The sequence below is a fragment of the Myotis nattereri genome (genome assembly GCF_964212035.1).
Source record: "Myotis nattereri genome assembly, chromosome: 8".
Classification (NCBI taxonomy): domain Eukaryota; kingdom Metazoa; phylum Chordata; class Mammalia; order Chiroptera; family Vespertilionidae; genus Myotis; species Myotis nattereri.
This window is the reverse complement of record NC_138083.1, coordinates 66,185,755-66,209,803: the sequence shown is the minus strand read 5'-3', so window position 1 is coordinate 66,209,803 and position 24,049 is coordinate 66,185,755. Positions and strand designations below refer to the sequence as shown.

General features: G+C 49.0%; 1 protein-coding gene across 1 annotated transcript; it reads right to left on the bottom strand.

The window, feature by feature from the left end:
* Positions 1 to 1,003: 1,003 nt before the first annotated feature.
* Positions 1,004 to 21,130, bottom strand: MCM2 (minichromosome maintenance complex component 2; the record flags this gene model as incomplete). The annotated part of the gene is made up of 16 exons (XM_081096557.1): positions 1,004 to 1,826; positions 2,294 to 2,449; positions 2,691 to 2,873; positions 3,641 to 3,886; positions 4,791 to 4,903; positions 5,496 to 5,622; positions 5,733 to 5,983; positions 6,890 to 6,983; positions 12,118 to 12,309; positions 12,625 to 12,759; positions 13,901 to 14,108; positions 14,403 to 14,622; positions 15,570 to 15,827; positions 15,939 to 16,114; positions 19,882 to 20,114; positions 21,125 to 21,130. The coding sequence occupies 16 exons, from the start codon at positions 21,128 to 21,130 to the stop codon at positions 1,716 to 1,718; spliced, it is 2,709 nt and encodes a 902-aa protein (XP_080952683.1). The 3' UTR covers positions 1,004 to 1,715.
* Between the last annotated feature and the right edge of the window lie 2,919 nt (positions 21,131 to 24,049).

Here is a 24,049-nt window from a genome sequence, read left to right as displayed (position 1 = left end):
TGGTTTTTGTCTCAGCTCCTTGTCAGAACTCCTAACACCCTTGCAATTTCCTAAGTGATAAGAACCATAGAATCATCTTTTGCTGTAACATTTGGGTTTTATCATGGTTCCTGAACCAGCTTTGGAGTAGTAATGCTGATGTGTCTTGTTATTCATAACAAACCCCTTTCAACCACACCTGAGTTTACGTTAAGGAGGTGACTTTAGGAAAGCCCCTAAGGATGGAGCCTGGTTGCCAGGGGAACCAACCTTGTGATTGGAGGGTTGGAGCTTTTAGCCTCAGCCCCTGACCTCTGGGGAGGAGAGAGGGTTGGGAGGTTGAGCTCATCACTAATGGCCAATGATTTAATTATCATGTCTACCTAATGAAGACTCTATAACAGCCCTAACTAAAGGGCTTTGGAGAGCTTCTGGGTGGGTGGACAAGAACACATCCGTGTTCAGGGAGGGTAGCGCATCTCACACTCTCTAGGTGAGGCAGGACAGTAAGAAGTTAAGAACATTCTTTGGCAAGTGGAATGGGGAAACAGACAGAAAGCTGATTCAAACTGGCCTCATTCATCATCCTGACTCACCTGTCTCCTTCTCCTTGCATGACCACTCCCTTAAGCATTAAGCTCTCAGGACAGTGAGGTTCTGGTCCATATCAATGAGGTTCTGGTCCATAATCAGGAACAAAGCCTTGGGTCTGTGCTGGCCAGGTGGCTCAGTGGGTTGGAGCATCTTCCCGTGCACCAAGAGGTTTCAGGTTTAATTCCTTGTCAGGGCACATACCTAGGTTTGATCCTCGGTCAGGAGGCAACTGGTTGATGTTACTCTATCACATTGATGTCTCTTTCTCTCTAAAAATCAATAAAACCATATCCTTGGGTGAGGATTACAAAAAAAAAAGCCTCTGGTCTATTGACCAGAGACACAGTTTTGGTCAAACTCGAGATAACATCTAGGCTCAGTTGTGTTTCAGCACAGGCTATTATATGAAGACAGAATTGAGACCAACGGATCAAAGTATTTAGATTTTATTAAAAACTTAAACCACAGAAACAAATTAAATGTACAAATGAGAAAACGGGGAAATGATTAGGTAGGAGAAAAATGATTAACACAGCAAGGCTAAGCGGTATGAGCAGTGTGGTCCTCATTAGCATATCAACCCTCTGAGCCTTTCTCCTGCAGGAAACCAAGCTGTGTCGTCACAGAGGGTAGAGGGGTTGGGGCACTTTCCTACCCACACGATTTCTCCACTCATAGAAGCCTAGGTGTGCAGGACAAAGTTCAGAAGAACACTACCTATAACTTGAACTTGCTCTTTAGCCAAAGTGGCCAAAGCATCCAGAATATAGAACTCAAGCCAAGAAAATCCTTATATGCTTAGCCATCTAAAAGGCTGTATCTTGAACACACTAGACTCGGTCCAGGATGAAGTGGAGGTAGACCTACCATAAATGGTGGGTTACTGGGCAGTTGAAAAAGAAATATTGGCAAAGCATGCCCACCTAAGATGGTGAGAGAAGCAGAAAAGAAGCCTAAGAAATAAATAACATTCCCAGCCACAACCCAAGCCCAGCAGCCTGGGGAAGCCAGATAGTTCAGCTGCCAGACCTGGCCCCACCACACTCTATGTTCCCTGCACTTGGGTTTTGTATCCTTGAAGCATGGGGTGACGTGAGCATGGAAAGACTTCCCAGCCAGAAAGAGGAAGGTGCTGTAGAGGCTCAGAACTGCTGGAGGATTATCTTCTGCTTCACGTCATGGCTGAACTTGTTCATCCGAAAGAGCTCACTGTCATAAAAGGCAGAGAGGTTGTGGATGTTGATCTGGCGGGCCTAAAAGGAGAAAAAGTCAAGTGAGCCATGGGAATGGATTCCAGATGCCCAAGTAGCCTTGGGTTCAGTTCGCTTTCTAAGGCCCGTTCACCGCAGGCTGGGCAGGCCTCCCATCTCCATTATAGGGAAAGTCAACCAGGGCAGAGGCTGGCTATATCAGGGTCTGAAGCTAGACACAGGCTTGCCATCTTAGCTCTGTCAACTGCCGGTGGGCTCAGGAGAGCTACTCAGTGCCCTGAGATGTCTCCTCTGTAGGATGAGATAACAGTAACAGGACTTACCTCTTTTGGCTGCTGTCAAGATTATAAACGTATGGAACAGTACTCAGCACATTACAAACACCCAATAAATGGCTTTCATCCGAGGCCCACCCACTCACTGACAGAGCAAGGACCTTCTGCCCCCAAAGATGACTGACAGCTCCCCAGATAGCCAACCCTGCCCTCCCCTCCCATCTGTGCCCGTACCTTGTCTACCAAGTCCTTCTCAGGCACTTCAATAGTGTCCTGCTGGGCCCCAAAGCGGTTGCGTTGATAAGTCACCTGCTCTGCCACTAACTGCTTCAGTATGAAGAGCAACAGCTCATTGTTATCACGCCGGAATGAAAGGTAGCGGGCAAAGGTCTGCATGAGACAAGAGCAAAAAAATCACCTCCGTCCCGGCCAGGATACTCAGAACTAAAGGATGTGGTCATCCCACTCCCACCATGCTCCTTCCTCACCAGCAAGAGCAGCCAGGGCCTTCTGCTGCCAGGCAGACAGCAAAGCCAGTGCCAGGCCAGCGTCTCGAGATGCCCATGTTGCCTCCCTCCTGTGCTAAGCTGACCCTGAGCTCCTAAGGAACCCCACCTCAGTGCACACCCACCTTCCGCATGCTGCGCATGACACTGAACTTCTGTGTGTCGATGAAGCTCTCCAGCATCACTCGGATGGCCATGTTGACGTCATCCTCTATCACATAGTCACGCAGGTGGATGCGTGCGTGGGCCTCTGCCATGCGGATCATGGACTCGATGTGTCGCACTGTGATGGGGATGCTGCCTGTGGCCTGGAGAGGAGGATAGCATCAGATTTTCTCAGGCAGAAGAGAGGTCAAGGAAACAACAGTGGCAATGCCAAAAGCCCACACATCTAACCGCCCTATGGCAGAAGTGCTCCACAGAGCCAGCAGGTGAGCTCACTTTCTATTCCTCCTTGAAGTGTGGTAGTGCCCAGTGGATGCCTATGCTATGGCCTGCCACTATCACACCTGCACATTTTGCCCCCAACCGTTCACTTACATGCATCCCAGAATCTGTTATACTTGTGGCCAGCTGACCTTGCTACTGTCATGTACAATGTAGAAAAAATAAGCTGTTGTTTCTATGAAAACTAAGTTGAATGCTCTAAGAAGACTTGATGAAACGGTTAAAAAAAAAAAAGAGTTGTGACCTTGATTAGGTGTGTGAGAAGGACCAATCTACAAGAATTCTGTATTCCAAATGCTTGCATGCTGCCTTTAAATCTTCATCCTACCATCAGAGAACCGAAACCAGTTCAGAGCACCTGATGATTTGGGTGAGATTTATGCAAAGTCAACATGGAACTTAATCAGTGGCCGTCAAAAGACCTTGGTCCTATACCCACAGAGACAAATGCACGCACACATAAGTGCTATCTGAAACAAAACACTTCAGGTATAAGTTATGTAAGTTTCCTTTAAAAAGCCTTCCTGCTTTAGCACTTTTTAGATTAACTGACTACAAGGATGAGAAAGCTGCTGCCTATTCCTGCCCCACCCAACCCCACCCAGCCCTCTGGCTCCCAGGGCCGCACCATGGATTCTTTCCTCAGGTCGCTGTACATCTTGGCCACCTTGTCCTGGTCCATCTGATTGAGCTTCGGGTGGACCTTCTCCTTGGCATAGATGATGTACTTCTTCAGGACATCCTGAGGCAGAGGCTCCACGCCAAATGTGTTGGGCATGGTGGGTTCTGGGGTGCTGCCCAGCCTCTCCTCCTCCTTGTTACTTGGGTGGTGTCTGACGTGGCTGCCGACCACGAAACGGGCCAGCATCTCATCCTAAGACAAGATGGAAGAGGGCAGGTCGCAGGGGAGTCTCGTGGCCTGGCTGGGAGAAGCCAGCTAGCTAGAAGAAGTGCAAGCTGATATGCTTCAGAAGAATGTTCTCTCAACACTTATATCCCAGGCCTACTATGTGCTAGGCAGCTCCAGGTACCCGGGTCCACTGGTAAATGTGACCGAGCTCTCATGGAGCTCACCTCCAGGGAGGGTAGAAAAGGTAGTTTTTAAATTAATTACAGAAAGTAACATGTGCTAAGAAGAGAAGTAAGGCAATGTGTGAGGGCCTGAGACTTCTCCAGGTGAGGTTGCTAGAATACCTCTGTCATCTGGCAGTCCCAGAGAAGAGCATTCCAGGAAGGAAAAAGAGCAAGGTGGAAGCTCTGGCATCTTTAAGGTGTGGATGAAGTGAGGAAAGGAAGAAGAGATACGTGCAGAGATCTCTTAGGCAGGCAGCCACAGCAAGGACGGTGGATTCTCTGAGAGTTACAGGGAAAGCTGCTAGCAGGTTCTTAAGAAGGAAAGGCATGACCTGACTTATGCTTTCAAAAGACAGGCTGGCTTCTAACTGGAGGTCTAAATTGGGCATGAGTGGAAGACAGGAGACTAACCACCAAACACCACAGTACTTCAATGAGAGCAAGAGAAGCAGCAAGTGAACTCAGGCAGCGGGACCAATAGAACTTGGTGGCAGACTGTGGACTGTGTTGGATGGACAGCTGGGAAGTGGACCAGTGAAGGAAACAGAAATCAAAGTTGACTTCTGGATATGAGAACAAGAGTGGAAAACACACCAAGGTCCATGTGGTGCCCCCTTTCCTCACGCCTGGCACACCATAGGCCCCAAGCCTCACGGAGGTTCCCAGAACTTACTGCATGGAACCTAGGACAGGTGGCTGTGTACCTGGACTGGGTCCACTGTGTCCCGCACCACACACAGGATGTCGAAGCGGGAAATGATAGGCTCCGTGAGGTCCACGTTTTCTGAGAAGGTCAGTGAGGGGTCATAGCGGCCCCCTGTAACACAAAGGAAGCTATCAGGGTTCATGCTCCCGCACATCTTCTCTTCTTGAGCCATAGAAAGTGCTCTCCAACCCCAAGTTGCTTCAGTGACAGAGGGGAAGAGCACTTCGGCAGAGGAACTAGGAGGGTGGAGATTCAGCGCCTGCTGTCTGAGGTGGTCTGGACAAGAGACAGAAGAGGCTTTCCCCGAGCCACAGCCTGAAATCGCCTCGGACGGAAAGCATGCCTGTCTCCTGGCAGGAACAGCCAACCAGGCAGGCGAGGGTGCCGGGCTCTCTAAGCACTTGCTGGCTGGGTTTAGCAACCATTCCACCCACACTTAGACAATGACCTAGATTCTTCTCTCAGGTGTTCTAAGAATGGCCATGGTGGTTCTGAGAACATGGCTCAACAAAAACGCAGGCACATCACTTCCCGCTCTGGCAGGCCAGGCAAGAAAGAATCGCCGTTTGTTATATAATTCCTAACCCAGATCTGGGACTGAAGGAGGGGTGCTGTGGGCTCCTGATTCCCAAAGGCAGGGTCTCTCTGGGTCTTGTCCCCTTTAGCAGGCCCTGAGCCCTGCCAGCTAGTGTGCCTGGTGTACCTATGGGGTTGGCAGCGGCAATGACGGTGCAGCGAGCCTGTAGTGAGGTAACGATGCCAGCCTTCGAGATGGAGATACTCTGCTGTTCCATGGCTTCATGAATGCTGGTTCTGTCCTGGTCATTCATCTGCAGGAGTCGAATGCACGATTCTCCGTGATATGCCTCATTAACACTTATCCTCCACTGTGGGCTAAGCCAACACCCTGAATCCATCACCCACAAGGTCCAGAACCCACCTTGTCAAATTCATCAATGAGACATACTCCTCGGTCAGCAAGAACCAGGGCTCCAGCTTCTAAGGTCCACTCCCTGCTGACGGGGTGCCGCTGGACATATGCTGTGAGCCCCACAGCTGAAGCCCCCTGGCCGGTGGTGAAGATGGCACGGCTAGACACTTTCTCAACATATTTGAGGAACTGAGACTTGGCTGTGCCAGGATCTCCGCACAAGAGCACATTGATGTCACCTCGCACCTTGTGCTTGCCCCCTGCAGGCAAGGATGGGAGGAGAGGGAGTGGAGACGAAAGGAAGGTAAGGGGTAAAGGGCTTATCTCCAATTTCTTAGCCTATTATGAATGACAATGAAATATTCTCTCCAGAAAGGGATGTAATACCCTAGGATCAGCAATGCCACTACTGAGCAATGAACCCAGAAAAATGGGTACATAGGAGGTGTATATAAATATGTTCTTTGTAAATGTAAAAAACTGGAAGCAACTTAAATGTTCTCTAACTAGAAAGATAACCAAATACATTATGCTATATGGACCATGATTTAATTTAAATTACATACAGTAATTTAAAAGAATGAACTTGCTCGGTATGCACTAATACCAAAAGATACCAAAGATGTGTTTTTTGAGTGAGAAAAAGTAAGATGGATCCTTTATGCATACTCACTTATACACACATACAGGAACTGCAAGGAGAAACATGCATTTTTGTGTGAAATCCTGTGTTTTCTAAGTAAGTGTGTTAAACCTATGAATAGCCACACAAAGGTCTGGGAGTGCACAAACCACAAAGACCAGAAGAGTGACCTATAGGGAGGGAACTAGGATTAAAAAGGGTGGTCGACAGTGACTTTGGCTTTTCTCTAACTTCTATTTACGAAGAAGATGTAATATAAGTAAAAATACATATATTTTTAAGTTAAAACAATTTTTTAAAAGATAAAGTTTTAAAAACAGGAGTGAAGCAAAGATGAATTTGCTCCTCACAGAGGAAGGCAATGGTAGAGCTAGGGACACTGTGATGCCCAAGATGCCACGCCCTGGGCTGTGTTCCCCCTGTGATGACCGAGCCACCTCTTAGCAAGCTCTAAATACAGAGTCCTGCCTTATCTGGTATCTAGACTCTGGCTCCTACCAAACTCCCCGCAGAGGCTGCTCACCTGGGTTTTTGGGTTCCCCTCCAAACAGAGCCAGCGCCAGGCCTCTCTTGATGTCTTCGTGCCCGTAGATGGAGGGAGCAATACTCGCAAAGATCTGAAGAAGGAAGGGAGCGAGCCATGGGAATAGGACCTCTGCTCTGGAGTCTGGGCAGATAACCACCCTGTTCCAGTCTTAGGGGATGGAGAAGCTCCAGCCCCAAAGCACTCACACACTACAGCTGCTTCGATCTCACCACATCTGGCCTTAAGCCCGACCTTATGACTATGGGCCTTGTTAGGTTGGCTCTTCCTGAGTCACAGAATTTAATGCTGAAAAGAACTTTGGTCAGACCCCTTTATGTTGTCCTACTTTAAAACAGACTACCCCAAAAAAAGAAAAAAGAAAAAAAAAAAAAGCCAAAACCGGTTTGGCTCGGTGGATAGAGCATCGGCCTGCGGACTGAAAGGTCCTGGGTTCGATTCCGGTCAAGGGCATGTACCTGGGTTGCGGGCACATCCCCAGTGGGGGGTGTGCAGGAGGCAGCTGATCGATGTTTCTCTCTCATCGATGTTTCTAACTCTCTGTTCCTCTCCCTTCCTCTCTGTGAAAAATCAATAAAAATATATTTAAAAATAAATAAATAAATAAATAAATAAATAAAATAAAAATAAAAAAGACTACCCCAAGGTTGCAGATCAAGAGCAGAAAGGAGACAAAACCCAGGTTCTGACAGCAGGAAGACACCTCACATAAGCTCTGTGGTCAGCCTGTGATGGAGAAATACAATACAATACAATACAATACAATACAATACAAAGCCAGATCTGGCATGGAAACAGTGTTAAGTGTCCTTCAATGGATGAATGAATGAAGAAGATGTGGTACATATATACAATGGAATGAATACAAATCAGCCATAAGAAAGGATGAAATACTGCCATTTGAGACAACATGGGTGCATCTTAAGAATATCATGCTAAGCAAAATAAGTCAGAAAAAGTGAAGAACCATAAGATTTCACTCAGATGTGGGATATAAAACAGAAAGCAACAAATGAACACACAAAACAATCAAAGAAAACTCAATGACACAGACAACAGTATGATGTTACCAACGGGAGGGGGGTAAGGGGAGGTTGAAGAAGGTAAAGGTGGTCAAATATACGGTGTTGGAAGGAGACTGAACTTTGGGTGATAAGCACACAATGCAACATACAGGTGATGCACTGAAACATATAAATACAGAGCATCAGGGAGACGCAGCCACCAGGAATTCAGGTCATTTCAACCGGTGAGTCACTGAAACATTTCCCATCAGTGTGTGTGTGTGTGTGTGTGTGTGTGAGAGAGAGAGAGAGAGAGAGAGAGAGAGAGAGAGAGAGAGAGAATGCAAAACCTGCTGAATGTTAAGATGAAACGAGACATTAGAGACACATCCTGCTGATGGGAGTCAGCTTCCACCTGTGCATGGCTGTGGCTTCACTATTCTCAACCTTTCCACCGTCTGCAAAGCACGGTGTCCTCACAAGCCAGACTGAGCGGCGTGGGAAGCACCAGGCCCCGGGATGAGGCTGTCGGGAAATCAGCACTAGACGTGCTGAGGGAGACCCACCCCCACAGTGCTGGATCCAGCTGTCTGGTCTCAGCCACAGCCAAGTGGAAGAGTTACTCCCTCCGGCTTCCCTGAAAGCACGGAGATGAGGGAAACCCGTTTCTGGGAACTGGCGCTCGGGGTCAGCCATCTATTCCGTGTACGGCCTCTATCCACCAGAGTCAGGGCCGTGTGACCGCAGGACCTTCTGGCAACAGGATCTGCTGGTACCAGTGGTGCTGGTGCCAGAAAGGCCTCCTGCCACGATTTTACTAGCTAGGAGTAGAGGTCTGTTTCCACAACACTGCACCTTTTTTGGTTCTTTCTCTGACCCTAAAATTTACTGCAATACCCAGTCCAAGCAGAGGCTGTTAACACTGTTAATATTCGTGGCTCACAGTGGTCCAGGCCTAGTGCGTCTAGAGGCAGACGTCTCCAAATACTGTTTCCCACTGAAAGGAAAGAATATTTCCCACAGGGCTGTTTGGGGAAATAGCTGATTCCAGGTCTGGAGCAGGAGCCTGAAATAATCATAGCACAGAAACCTCAACGACATAAAACCTACAATTTTACAATCATGGAAATGCCAACACCAACCAAATAACTGATAGAAGGGAATTGCTAAGTATTTTTAAGTGTGATGATGGTATTGTGATTAGGTTTTAGCAGAGTCTTTTAGAGACACATGCTAATATAGTTACAGATAAAATGCTGGCATATCCTTGGAAATACCTGAGAGGGGGTGCAAGTACAGAGGAAGCAAGCTTGGCCAGACTGGGACAACTGGTGAAGCTGAGTGAGGGATGTGTAAGGGTTCACTATACCATTCCATATACACAACTGAAAACTTGTGTAATAAAGTTTTAAAATATAGATCAGGACCTGTGCTAGGGTCCCCCACAGAACTGACAATTACCAAGTACACATGCATCCTCCGAAACTCTGGCTACTGTATGGAGGGAGCAGGGTGCAGTCATTGGGAGTCTCTGAAGCCAGACTGCCTGGGTAGAAATCCTGGCTCTGCCATTTGTTACCTATGTGACGTGGGTGACTTATTTAAACTCTTGTGCCTTAGTTTATTCATCAATAAAATGAACGCGGATACATCTAGATTATAGGATCGTTGTTACTATCTGGAAATTACCTAAACAGTGCCAAGCAGACACCCAGTACTGGGTACATATAACAATTTGCTTATTAAACCCTCATCTGCATTGGGGATATTGGAAGATACTCTGCCCCAGCTTCCCTATCCTCCTACACACCGTGTGCCGTCGGTCCTAACTCTTTATCCAGACCGCTACTCAGAGCTGTTTTTGCAGCGGGCGGCCTTGCAGCATGAACTCGTGTCTCCCCTCCAGGACCACGAGAAGCGGCCTGGAACCTGCTTGCTGTGTATGGCGGGTTCCCAAGCGGACACCCCCTGCCTCCCTTTTAGGGCAGTAGGGGAAGGGGCAACTGTGTTATTGCCTACACTGCCCACCATGCCCTGTGGTTGACCCAGTGACTCTTAGAAAATAATAGGCCAACTTAAGCTGATAAGAAGGGTAAATTCAAACCCAGACCTGACAGGAAATATCACAGTGCTTCCCATGAATTATTTCACTTAACCTCAAGCTCATGCTCTTAACTGTGTGCACTAACCCGTCACTCTTCAGAATACCCACCTGCATGCCTGCTGTGAACAGGAGACAATGCGAGGGATCAACTGAGGTGCCAGGCCCAAGGCTATGTTTAACTTCCTACTGGTCCTTTATGCTTTCCACACACCATGCTGGCACCTCCACCTAGTTTTTGTATCCAGTTCAACTTTTTAAGAACCTGTATTAGTAACAGCTAGCTGCTGAGTAGTCCATAGCTAGCACATCACGTGTTCATCTGTTTAATCTTTGTAACAACTTTGCAATAGATACTACCATCATCTCATTCTTAGATGGGGGGAGTTCATCTGATCATACTAAGGATTATGCCAAAATTCAAATCCTGATAAAATATGAGCTCCATGAGGGCAAGGACCATGTCAGACTTCCCACCAAGATCCCAGAACATGACCCTAGAACAGCCGTGGGCAAACTACGGCCCGTGGGCCGGATCCGGCCCGTTCGGCTGTTCTATCCGGCCTGCGGAGCTGAAAGAGGCGGAGGGTTCTCTTGCTCTCCCCTCCGCTCCTTCACCAGCAGCAGTGTTAACATGGCAACGTCAGGAAACACGGCCGCAGTTCCTTCTTCTGAGTCCAGTTTAAGAACCCATTGTGGCCCTCGAGTCAAAAAGTTTGCCCACCCCTGCCCTAGAAGGTATTCCAGCACTGAATATGTTGGCAGAACTGAAGTCCTTCTGAGGCTGATGAATATCTGCGACCCCTGTGGATTCCCAAGTCTTGGCAGACAAAGAAAGGTGGTCCAGGCAGAGGTGAGCCATCAGATCTGGCCTTGCCCTCAGGGAGTTTACAGACTATAAAGAGAAGGATCCCATTCATTAAATAAGTCACTAGGATAGAGGTCCTCAAACTTTTTAAACAGGGGCCAGTTCACTGTCCCTCAGACATTCCACACATGCGCACTGCGGGCCCGGGACGAGTTGGCTGCTAAGCAGGACAGGCAGCGGTGGCAAAAACACCTGGCGGGCCGGATAAATGTTTTCGGCGGGCCGCATGTGGCCTGGAGCTGTAGTTTGAGGACCCCTGCACTAGGACCTGAACTGACTCACCTAAACCAGTGGTTCTCAACCTTGGCTGCACATTAGAATCACCTGGGAATCTTTTTAAAATCCTGATTTCTGGGCCTCATCCTCCGGAAATTCTGTTTCTTTGTTAGGGGGTGGGGCCACAACCTGAGTAACAAAGAAACAGAATTTCCAGAGGATGAGGCCCAGAAATCAGGATTTTACAAAGATTCCCAGGTGATTCTAATGTGCAGTCAAGGTTGAGAACCACTGTTAACTGAGGCTCTTTAGGAGCAGAAAAGCAGAGACCAGAGAGACAGCCAAACTGTTTGGCATTAAAAACTGAACAGGAAATGGAGAGTGAAGCAGAGAGGAAAGAAGGAAAAAAATTAAGGGAAGTCTGAGCCTGGGAACACTTACAACTTGACAGCTGGTGACACCTAAGCAGGTAAAATGGGAGAGGACTTGTGTGAACAGAAATTTAACATTCTATATCTTTGTGTCTACAATGCCAATCGCCTTCATCCCAACCTTCAGTGAAAAGGTCTACATGAAAAAACCAAAACCATACTGCGGCAGCGCTCTTCCTGGAGAAGACTGTGGGTAGGCGTCTGACACCAGGCCACACCTACCCGAGACAAGTTATTGCTATAGCTCTGCTTCCATTTCAATTTCATATGGGCTCCACATGACCTGATGAATCCTTACAACCCTGTCCTAACTGGGTGGGGACACAGGCTCAGGCCAATCTCACCAACATTTATGCTCTCCCCCTGGAGTGTGGGACCCCCATCAAGGCAAGTTTACTGAGTTGCCACTGGAAGTAAAATAAGCAAAGTCCAGTTTCCAATACCTGGAAATAAATAAAGACTGAGGTATCAGGGCAGCCTGGAGTAGCAGCCAAGGCTAGGGCAGCGAGCCCTGTGCACCCACAACACCCTCACTGAGCCCCTGGGTTCCTTGCAGAGCACAGTAGCCCTGCAAGACTTCAACTTGCCTTCTCCCCGATCTGCTGGTCCTTGGAGAGGCTGATGATCATCTTCACATCTTCGTCAGTCAGTTCTCCCACGGCAACCTTGTTGTCCTTCTTGGCTATGTGGTTGGCTAAGATGACCGTGGCAAAAACGGGGAAGCCATTGGCAGTGTTGAGAGAGCCATCGTAGTTGTTGTGGTAGATGCCGGTCAGCTCCTGGGAAAAGGCAGACCATATGGTCAGTGGGGCCAGCTCCGGCCGGGGTCACAGTGGGAGCTGGATCTACCTCCACACCTGGCTTCATCCAATTGCTTCTCCTTCAAATCATCCATGCTACAGACATCAAGATGAGAAACTCAACAAAACCAAAGCACAACTAGTCCTCAACCCAGTGTTCCAGATAACTAGTCCAGTACAAGGGTCACTCAAGAACTCATCCCACTCCCCCCAGCTGCCATCAACCCCTCCCTCAGCCCACCACAAATCTCCTTAGCAGCTCAGTTCCCTCCCAGCCCACTCCTGGCCACATACTATCTCATCTCCTGGCTTGCAGCTGTCCACCAGATCGGCGAGGAGGATAGCATCCTTGGAGCGGGGCAGCCGGCCAGCCGCCACTTTGCCGGGACTCTCCTGAATGCGGATGCGCTGGTAGTTCTGATAGATGGTCTGCAAGGGACAAACACACAGTCATGGGACCTGTCCCTGTGGGGTACACTTCACACTTTTCCAAGCACTGAATGATGTTGTCTGACCTTGACCATGTAATACAGCAGTTTATAGAAGTGCTGAGTCAAAATGTCTGACTTCTAATCTTTTGAGTCACTTCCTGGCTGGGTGACCCTAGCCAATTTCTTCATTGGCAAGACAGGGTAATAGTACCTGCCTTAGAGAGCATGAGGAGGACTACATGTTTCACCAGGCACCTGGAAAATACTCTAGAAATGCCAGCTATAATTATTAATCCTCTACTAGTTACTGTCTCAAATTCCCTAGGGGTGGAACCTCAAGCTCTGTTCCTACACAAGAGACTTTTGTGAAGGTGGAATCCATAAAGGAGGAAAGTTAGACGGGGCAGGGGAGCCTGGGCAGAGACATGGGCTCAGGCGAAGTACAGTCTTGCAGATGTCTCTCACCAGGCAAGACATACTTGAACTTTTAAACAGGTCAGCTTTAAAAGCACTACTTCCCAGGCATTTTCTGACAAGGCAACTATGGTGAGTAAGCCAACACTCAGGGCAGCAAGGCACAAGGACATCTGTGCATCTACTGCAGGCACCATGACTTTATAGATGAAGTTGTTAACTACAAAGACATATGCAATGTGCCTAGAGCCGTAAGGCCCAGAGGCTTTGAGCAGTGTCTCTTGAATATAGTATCTAAGGTGGTTCCAATCCAAGAGCCCCCAACCAAAGATGCAAAGGCAGGTACAGAAACATTAAGAGGAAGTGCCAATGGGACTGCAGGCATTCCATGTGAGTGATGGGCTGGAAAGCAGCTGGGCAAACAGTGGGCCCAGTTTAGCCAGATCTTCCCATTTTTTCATAAGAAGCCATCAACTTTGATGCTTTAAACAAAACAATCAATTTTTAAATATTGGCTTGAATTTTTGAAAACATCTTGTGGGCAAAACTAAACAGGCTGGCCAGACAGATGTGCTTTGCCCTATAGTATGGCTAACACACAATACCTTCTTGCTTCCCTCTGCTGCCATGCTGGTTTTCCAAACTGCCTAAAATGTCAGGCAGGCCCTTCAAACCAGGGACCCGAGACAGGGACAGACAGCAGCCCGTGCTGTGTGCTTGCTCACCTCTTCCATGTTGACCTCAAAGGGACCAGCTGACTGGCACTCAGGACAGGAGCCGGGCTTCACCTCCTGGTTCTGGGACTGAGCGAAAGGCCCCAGCACAAAGCTACACTTGTTGCAGTTGTATTTGACCATGCTGAGCTGGGGCAGGACACCTGTGCAGCTGGTTACCACCCCGCTGGTACGGATCAGCTGGTTCAGGTGCAGCTGCCTGTGGAGATGAGAGGGTACCTCAGCGGCCTGGAGCCCCGATGCTTGACCTGCACCCTCTGGAGAGGTGAGGCCAACATGTGAGAGCATTCCAACATCAGATCCTGAAAATCTGGGGCCTGGCACCACCAGATCCATCGTACCCCACTCTATGCAAGCCAAACTCATGGCTGAGGCCTCTCCTTGGCCGCAGCCATCCGCCCACACCACCACCTTGAAAAGCTCTCTTGAATGATGCCTGAGCCACAGGGTGCCAAGAACCAGACCCTCGGCCCCTGCCCTGTCCTCAGCTCACCTCAGTGAGCGCAGTTCCTCCACCAGAGGCAGGTGGGAGATGCGCACGTGGATGTGGCTGGTGATGCGGTCGTACTTGGGGTACATGGCCAGCACGACCTCCAGAGCAGCCTCATCGAAGATCTGTAGCAGCTCTGCTGGCGCCTCTGGCAGGAAGTATGCCAGGACATGCTCCCTGGCTGCCAGGTCCTCATAGTTCACCACCAGGCTCTCACGGTTCTCTAGAGGGGAATAAAACAGTGTCAAACCAGAGGAGGCGATTTCCGTCTCACCGTGCGAGGAGAGAAAGCCCAGCTCTCACTTCTAAGTCCGCCTTGCTTTAACTACGTGACTTAGATTCAGTGACACATCCTGAGCCTCAACTTCCCAATCTGTAAAATGAGGAAGTCGTCGGGAGAACTAAGTAAAATAATACACACAGAATGGCTAATACAGCAGGGCTGCAACCTGAAATGCCTATAAGGACCAGGAAGGAAACCAAAGAATAAACTGTGTCCAATGTAAGACACAGGACATGGAGGGGGCAGCAGGAAACAAAGAACTGCCTGCCTCCTTATAAAGGAACTCCTGTCCCACAGAAATATGCCGCTACTTTCTAATCAAAGTAGTAATCCAGGTTTTTACATAAAACCTGCCCAATTTATTTTTTTAAATTCTCACCTGAGGATATGTTCACTGATTTGAGAGAGGAGGGGCGCAGAGATATAGAAACACTGATGTGAGAGAAAAACATCAATCGGTTGCCTCCCGTATGGGCCCCAACAAGGGATCAAACCTGCAAAGTAGGTATGTGCCCTGACCAGGAATCGAACCAGAAACCTTTCTGGTGTCCTGGACAGCACTCCAACCGAGCCACCTGGCTGAGGCTAACGTGCCAAATTTTAAACATGTTAAAATACACTTCAGTGTACAGATGTGCTCCTGGGACAGTCGGCTGGACTGTCCTATGTCCTAGTACAGACTCACAATACTTTTTGTATTTGTCTGAAAGATGGACATTGTGGGCACGAGGCCTGGCTCCTGACCAGCAACAGGAAAGTTATTTAATGTCCCCTACACTCCAATCTCCATTCAGTGTGCTGTTACTGGGCCAAAGTGGTAATTTTCTGCAGGAGAGTTCTGCAAGGTGGACCACGGTGAGCAGAGGCCCGGAGTACAGAAGCCAAACCTTTGCACATGTCGCTGATGCGCTCCTTGAAGACATTGTGGCCATGGCTGTCCACATGGGTGCGCAGGAAATTCTTGAAGCGGTGGTGGATCTCCAGCCGGGGGCCGGCCATGCTCACCCACTCGCGCACAGAGTGGCCCTTAAGGTCCTCGAGGTTCTCGATGCTCTCGATCATCTCGTCCTCCTCACCGTCCTCTGTGGCCCGCTCCACATGGCGGCGTTTCCGGGTGGGGCGATCCTCCTCCTCTTCATCGCTGTCTGGGGACAAAAGGGACATGCTGGAGTGGTCTTCCCTAGCACTCCTTCCCAGCTCCCAGAGGCTCTGAAAGCAGGACTAGTCCCCTTGGGGGTGTGGCCGTCTCAACCTACCATACAAGAGCCCACGGCGCATGCGGCCCAGGCCCCGGCCAGCCTCACGATCCCGCTGCCGCATAGCCCGCTCCGCCGCCTCCCTCTGACTGGCTGTCAGCTCCTCTACATCCTCATCGTCCAAGGCCAGTCCGTCAGCCTCGTAGGTGTCCAGCTCCGGGATGGCACGGTAGTCCCTGAGAGACCCCCAAATGGACCCTGTTAGTATATACATATATAAAAACAACAACCCCAGAAAACAAAACCACCAAAACACCACCCAGCAACTGGGCCTGGGCCGGAAGTTTCCAGGCCAGAAACACAGAGGGATCAAAAGGATCTCCAATGGATAAACCAAGTGTGGCCTATCCAGGCAATGAAACACTCCTCAGTTTCCAAAAGGAAGGAAAGTCTGACGCACACTACAATATGGATGAACCTTGAGAACATTATGCTTAGTGAAATAAGCCAATCACAAAAATACAAATAATGTACAATTCAGCTTGGTATGAAAAATTTCTAGAGATGATGGTGATGATCACACAACAATGTGAATGTACTTAATGCCAATGAGCACGCTTAAAAAGGCTTTCAGAGAGTCAACCCCAGCTCTCTGAGTGGGCAGGAATTTCCCCCCTCAGACAATGCAGCCTCAAACCCCTTCAAGTCCTGGGAAGGTCTTCTACTGACATCAGCCAAACCAGCCTCTCTCATATGCCTGCCCAGTGGCGCAAGCCTCTCAGCTTCTCCAACACCGTCAAGGGCTCATCTTCCACACTGTCATCTAGCAGCGATCTGAAGGGGAATGATGCCTTAACAAGGAACCTCTCTCCCTGCAAATTCTGGGAAGCAGACATCACTGCTCCATCCAAAATAGGCGCAAACTGAGCATTAGGGAATAATATGACTTTTGCCAATAGTTGATCAGCAGAGTTGGGTGTCAAAAAACAATCCAACCACAAGTCGTAAAGTTTGTTCCCCATGCCGCACTGCCTTCCCAAGATAACCCTCTTGACTTTTCCCTTTTGTCAGTAAGTGGCGATTAGGGCAACTGCTACTACTTGGAGTTTTCTTCTTGTTTTTTACTCTGTCAAACTACATTTTCAGACCAAGTAATCCTATACTGCTGATGCTAGAAACAGAAGCCAGAGACAGGTAAATTTCTGGGCTCATCTGTTTCTGAATTCTTAAATTCTCAGGGAAAACCTATCTCACTCTTCAAGAATTTTAAGTCATAAAATGTCTTCAGCAAAATTCCATAAAAAAATTGATAAATTGGACTTGATTAAAATTAAAATCTTTTGTGCTACAAAATACACCATTAAAAAAAGGAAAAAGACAAGCTACAGATTGAGAAAATATTTGCAAATCATATATTTGATAAAAGGACTTGTATCCAGTATAAAAACTCTTTAAAGCCCTAACCGGTTTGGCTCATTGGATAGAGCGTTGGCCTGCGGACTCAAGGGTCCCAGGTTCGATTCCGGTCAAGAGCATGTACGTTGGCTGCAGGCACATACCCAGTAGGGAGTGTGCAGGAGGCAGCTGGTTGATGTTTCTCTCTCATCGATATTTCTAACTCTCTATCCCTCTCCCTTCCTCTCTGTAAAAAATCAATAAAATATATATTTTTTTAAAAAAAACTTTAAAATTCCTACAACTCAAAAAGAATCTGGATACTTCTCTAAAGAAGATATATAAATGTCCAATAATCATGTGAGCCAAACCGGTTTGGTTCAGTGGATAGAGCATCGGCCTGCAGACTGAAAGGCCCCAGGTTCAATTCCGGTCAAGGGCATGTACCTTGGTTGCGGGCACATCCCCAGTAGGAGGTGTGCAGGAGGCAGCTGGTCAATGTTTCTCTCTCATCAATGTTTCTAACTCTTTATCCCTCTCCCTTTCTCTCTGTAAAAAATCAATACAATATATTTTTTAAAAAAAATTATGTGAAAAGATGTTCCACATCATTAAGAATCAGAGAAATGTACATCAAAATCCGAATGAGACACCACCTCACACACATTAGGATAGCTATTATTTAAAAAACAGAAAGCAACAGGTGTTGGCAAGAATGTGGAAAAAATGGGAACCCTCATATACCATTTGTGGGAATGTGAAATGTTGCAGCTGCTTTGGAAAACAGCCTGGCAGTTCCCCAAAAGATTAACCATAGAGCCCTAGCCGGTTTGGCTCAGTGGATAGGGTGTCAGCCTATGGACTGAAGGGTCCCAGGTTTGATTCCAGTCAAGGGCACACACCTCGGTTGCAGACTCCATCCCTGGCCCTCGTAAGGGCATAAGGGAGGCAACCAATTGATGTGTCTCTCTCACATCAATGTTTCTCTCTTTATCTCTCCCCTTCCCTTCCACTCTCTCTAAAAATCAATGGAAAAAATATCCTCAGGAGAGGATTAACGAACTAAATAAATAACCATAGAATTATCATATGACCCAGCAATTCCACCCCTTGGTATTTGTCAAAGAGAACTGAAAACATTGTGTTCACATAAAAACTTCATAGCAGCATTATTCTTAAGTGCCAAAAAGTGCAAAGAACCCAAATGTCCATCAAATGGTCATGGATAAAAAGATGTGGTCTGTCCATACAATGGAACATTATTCAGCCACATAAAGGAATGAAGTACTGACACACACTACAACACAGATGGACCTTGAAAACCACACTGTGAAAGAAGCCTGTCACAAAATCCAGTCATATATTATCATTTCATTTGTACGAAATGGCCAGAATTGGCAGCAAATCTAGGGAGATTATTGGCTGCCTAGGGGTGGGGATGGGAACCAGGATTAACTGTATTTAGGCACAAGGGGTCTTATTGGGATGAATGTCCCCAAAAAGGAAATGTTTTAAAATTGAACTGTGGTCATGGTTGCCAAACTCAGGAAATTGACGAAAAAGCACTGAATTGTATTCTTACAACAGGTAAATTTAAAATATAAACATGTTTATTAAAAAGCCATAAAAGCATAGTCTAATTGGGCCCAGCTAGCCCTCAGATACCTCTATCCAGAGGCCCCTGCAAAGGGCCTCTTGTTCTCTGCAAGGAAGGAGAGGTGGAAACAGAGGGTAGAGGATGAGGGAGGGGTGTACTGCCTGAACAACCCCACAGCACACAAGGACTTGTCCAGGGATGGTGGTCCCAGACTCCTCATTCCTTCCAGTCTGGCATGTACTACACACCCAGCCTGATTGTCTGGGATGACAGCACTTAAAGCAAAGATCTGAATGGTTCACAGTGCCCTTGACAGTCGGTGGATGGCTCACAAAGCATTCCCTGTGGACTGTGGGATGGCCTGTCCAGTCCTCTCACACACACCGATTCTGGAACGCCAAGTCTCAGGAGGAGACTGTTCATGAGGCTCCTGGGTATTCACGTAATTCTACTACTGATGCACCTACCAAGTCCCAGTTGTAAGTATGGGATAAGGCAGTAGACACCTAACCCTGCTTTCTTGCAAAGCTTACTCCACTGTGTTAGCATTAAGCCTCAATAACCTTTAATACATGTTTATATGTTTACTAATAAGTGTGAAAGTATATAACACAGGGCCTGGTGCAGATTAGGCACAATAAACGTTTGCTGATTCGAATCTAAATCTTGATTAATCGGCACCCGCCACCCCCTAGTCTGTTTCTCTGAAGTTGCAGAAAAACACTCAGCTGCCTGCTTCCTGTCCTTCCCAGTTGACATCCCTGGTATGGTCCTCCAGGTTAGAGAGCCCTTATATCTCCTGGAGCCACACATCTCATGGAGCTGGGGCTTGTCCTGTCCTTAGGTGCAGTCTTAGATACAGCAAGTTACCAAGACCAACACTGTGGCCCCAAGAAGCTGTTTGTCTCCCCCCAGACCCTGAACCAACATGCTCTCAAAAGCAAGGTCACTGACGCACAATGGGCACTCTACAGAACTGTGTGTGGAGTGCAGGGCCTTGAATGAAAGTACCTCTCCATGCCATCTCCAATAAGTTCCTCTCCATCCTCTTCTTCTTCCTCTAGGGGTGCCTCTGTGCCTAACAGCCCCTCAGACTCATCCTCAAAGGGAGGAAGGTCACGCCCAGGGCTGGAGGTCAGGGCATCTGTGCGACGGGAGCTTCGCCCAGGGCTGGAGGTGAGAGGATCGTTGCTTTGCCGACGGCGGGCCGGGCTGGAGGCCATGGTGAAGGATTCAGATGATTCCTGCAAGGGAAGACCAAGAAGATGAGGGCTGACTTAGCTTCCTATGGTAAGGTGGCCTCCTTACAGTGATCCTGTCCTCCACACCAAATCCCGTCCAGCCTCAAGGCTGCATTTGCTGTTTCCTTTACATGGAAAGCTCTCCTGAGCTGAACCAATGGCTTGACACACCGGAACCAGCTCAAAGATCACTTCCCCCAACATTGGGTCGCTCACAACAGTGCTTTCTCCGAGGATATCTCACTTGTCCCTGTTTATCGTCTATTCCTCCCCATAAGCAAGCATTCCCACCCATTTGAGCACCCACACTGCGCCAGGCACTTCCATACAAGAGCAACCAAAATATTAGAGGTCTTCCGTGGACACGGACATTAGGGTGGTGAAGACCTGGGCCTGGGGCGGGTGCTGGCTGGAGGGGGTCAATGGGGGATAAAAGGGGACATTTGTAATACTTCCAACAATAAAGATTTATTAAAAACTAAACAAAACGTAAGAGGTCTTGATGCTCACAGACTAGTGGAAGGGTCAAAAAATGAACAAGACAAAGAGACAAAAAATATTACAATAAGAAGGGCAGGAAGTTGCGGGACCTTGTCTGTCTTGTGTTACTGCCTGCTGCCAGGCACAGAGAGGGCCCAGACAGCACGTGCGGCGTGAGCGGGCGACAGGGTCTGGCAGGCTGCGCCCCGCTCGCCGAGCCCAACGCCCCCAGGCTGGGACGGGAGGCAGCATCACCCGGCCTCGAGCGGCGCGCGCCCGCTGGCTTTGCAGACCCCGAGAAATCAGCTCCAAACCCGAGCCCAACCTCATCCGAAGGACCGACCCCCGGCGGCGGGGGGTGGGGGCCATGGCCGGGCATAAGCCCAAGGAGGGCAAGGACTAGAAGTGCGCAGCGCCGCATCCCCCAGAGTCGTCCCAGCTGCTGGCGCGCGCCCCCCACTGCCCCGCGCCCCAGGGGGTACTGACGTGTGAGCCGCGGGGACCACCCGCAAGCCCCGCACCCGCCCGCTCACCGCCATCTTAGCGCCGCGCTCCTCTCCACTCCGCCAGCAAAACAGTTTTCCCGCGAAAAGTGGTTCACGTGACCCGATACCCCGGGAGGCGTCTGAGGAAACATGACGTCATGACGTCGACGTCTATTTGTGATCAGCGGGCGCGCAGGGGGCGTCCGAAGGGGGCGGCCACGCCCACGACGCCCGGAGGCCCCGCCCACGACGCCCGAACGGGTCGGGCCGATGATGCTGGAAGCCCCGCCACCAGCTGAGCAGCAGCAGTTTGGGAGCTGAAGTTGCGGGGGCGGGCAATGGGGACCCGCCCCAACTGCTGGCTGCGTGACCAAGCCGTTTTATAGATGAGGCAACTGAAGTTCAGAGCTTTGTTTTTTGAGGTCTTAACTGTCTTCTGGGTGGAAAATCCGTTTCAGTTTCAGCTTCTCCGAAAGTTCTCAGGCTGAACACTTCTAAACTCTCCGGAATTGTAGGAAGCCATTGTGTGTGTGTGTGTGTGTGTGTGTGTGTGTGTGTGTGTGTGTATGTTTTTATTGACTTGAGAGAGAGGAAGGGGAGAGAGAGAGATCAATGATGAGAGGGAATCATCGGTCGGCTGCCTCCTGCACTCCCTCTACTGGGGCTGGAGCTCTCAACCCCGGCATGTGCCCTCGCTGGAATGGAACCAGCGACCTCTTGGTTCAGGGGTTGAGGCTCAAGCACTGAACCACACCAGCTGGGCAGGAAGCCACTTCTGATGTTACTGTAGGAGTTGTCCTCACTGAGAGGAGCAAAATGCAGGGATGTTCCAGGTGAAAGAACGACTGTTGTAAAGATGTAGCCTGCATGGATGGCACCGTGCGTATCTGCAAGCAATTCCGTAGTTCAGGTTGCACAGCTTGTGATGCCCAGAAAAGGGCAAGACGAGGTTGGAGAGCCAAGGTCAGGAAGATCTCCCGAGTCACTGTAGGGAGTTGGCGCTTCATCCTGAGGGCAGTGGAGAGCCACGGAAGGGTTTTGAGCAGAGTATTGTGGGTTTTAGGAGAATCCCTCGGGCTGCCTCTGGGTGGAAGTGGATTGAACCAGGTTGGAGGCGGCCGCTGTGGCTATTCCTCCAGTTACAAGCAGCTCAGGCTATGGGAGGACCCTTGGTGAGCCGGGCAAGGATAGATCTCAGCCCTCTTGGTCCTTCAGTGCAGTGAACCAGCATCTGGACAGGACCCAGAATATGGGCAGGAGAGACTATGAAGACTAAAAACATTCAAGGAATATTTAGGAGATGGAGTCTATCAGTCTTAGGGATTAAGGACAGCAAAAGGGAGGCATCCAGGATGACACCAGGATTCTGGTTTCGGTGACTAGGAGGAGGATGGCACCACCTCTGAGACATGGTGCACAGGAGGAAGACAAGTAAGTTTTGGGGGAAAGAGGATGAGTTTGTTTCTGGCTGCGCTGAACATGGGTCCTGAGTGCAGCTATCCAGGATGCCATTTGACATTCATTCATGGGGGGGGGGGGGGGGGTTGGGCTCCAGCCAGCCTTAGGAGTGGTTGGATAACCAGATAGTGAGTGCAGAGAGGAGAAAAGAAGGGGACCTGGGAAACCCTAACAGTTAAGAGGCACCAACAAAGGATGCTGGACAGGAGTTGGGATAGTGGGAGCTGCTGAGCAAGAAGCCAGAGAAGAGATGACAGATGGAATTGTATTATTTATCTACTAGAGGCCCGATGCATGAAAATTCGTGCAAGAGTAGGCCTTCTTTCCCCTGGCTGCCGGCACCGGCCTCCCTCTGGCACCTGGGACCCGGTCTGCTTCCCTCCTCCAGCCGCCCACAGGCACCTAGGACCTGGGATGGCTTCCCTCTGGCCTGGCATCATCAGGAAGGACGTCTGGAATGATGTCTAATCTAATTAGCATATTACCCTTTTAATATTATAGATTTAAGCATAACAAATGATCTGGGAATCTAGCAGGTTAAAACAATTACTGCATATTATCTCCGTGGCTGTGGTCTGGTTGTGGGTTCAGTTTGGCTGGTGCCTCTGCCTCTGTCTCACTGGCTGCACCTGTGGTGCTACACTCATGGTGCTGCACTCATGGCTCAGCTCGGGGAGGTCCTGCTTCCAAGCTCCCTCATGTGGCTGGTTTCAGTTCTTGACTGTTTGATGAGGACTCAGTTTCACACTGGCTCTTGGGTGGGGGCCTCCTCAGTTCCTTGCCATGTGGACCTCTCCATGGGGCACCTCACAATATGGCAGCTGGCTTTGCTCAGAGCAAGTGAACGAGAGGGTGAGAGAGGCCATACAAGACAGAAGCCATGTCTCAGAAGTGACATTCCATCACTTTTGCCATACCCTGTTTGTTAGAAGTCAGTCGTTAGGTTTAGCCCACTGTCAAGGAGAGGGGATCTTGGGGCTGCTGTCTCAGAGACTGCCAACCGGGGGGGAGGGGTGTTGAGATGGTAGATGGGGACAGGAGGTTACAAGCTGCCAAGAGGTCAGGTTTGGATAAAGACCAGGACTCATTGGTAGCCCTGGCAAGAGCAGGTCTATGTTGGATTGGTGTCATACACCACATTAGAGTGTGCTGAGGAGTAGGGAAATGAGAAGGGTGAATTTGAACAATTCTTTGCAGAGGGAAATGCCTTAGGTGTCTTGACCCAAAGACATGGAAGTCAACGTGGGCCCATTGGGTACTATTGTTAGCAATTAGATCCAGTGGCCAAAGGTCACTCTCCCTGTATGAGAGCCATTGTGGCCACTGCCAATTCACTACAAGATGTAGAATAAATAAAGGGCTCTCCACTGATTCTTCATGTGCCTCATTCAGTGGAAGCCTTACTTAATTTTGATCTTACTCTGCATCTCTCTGCTAGCAGACGAACCTCCTGTGAAATTCCTTTATTGTCTTCATCTACTGTGATGACAGCTCTGTGTAATACTCAATCCTGCT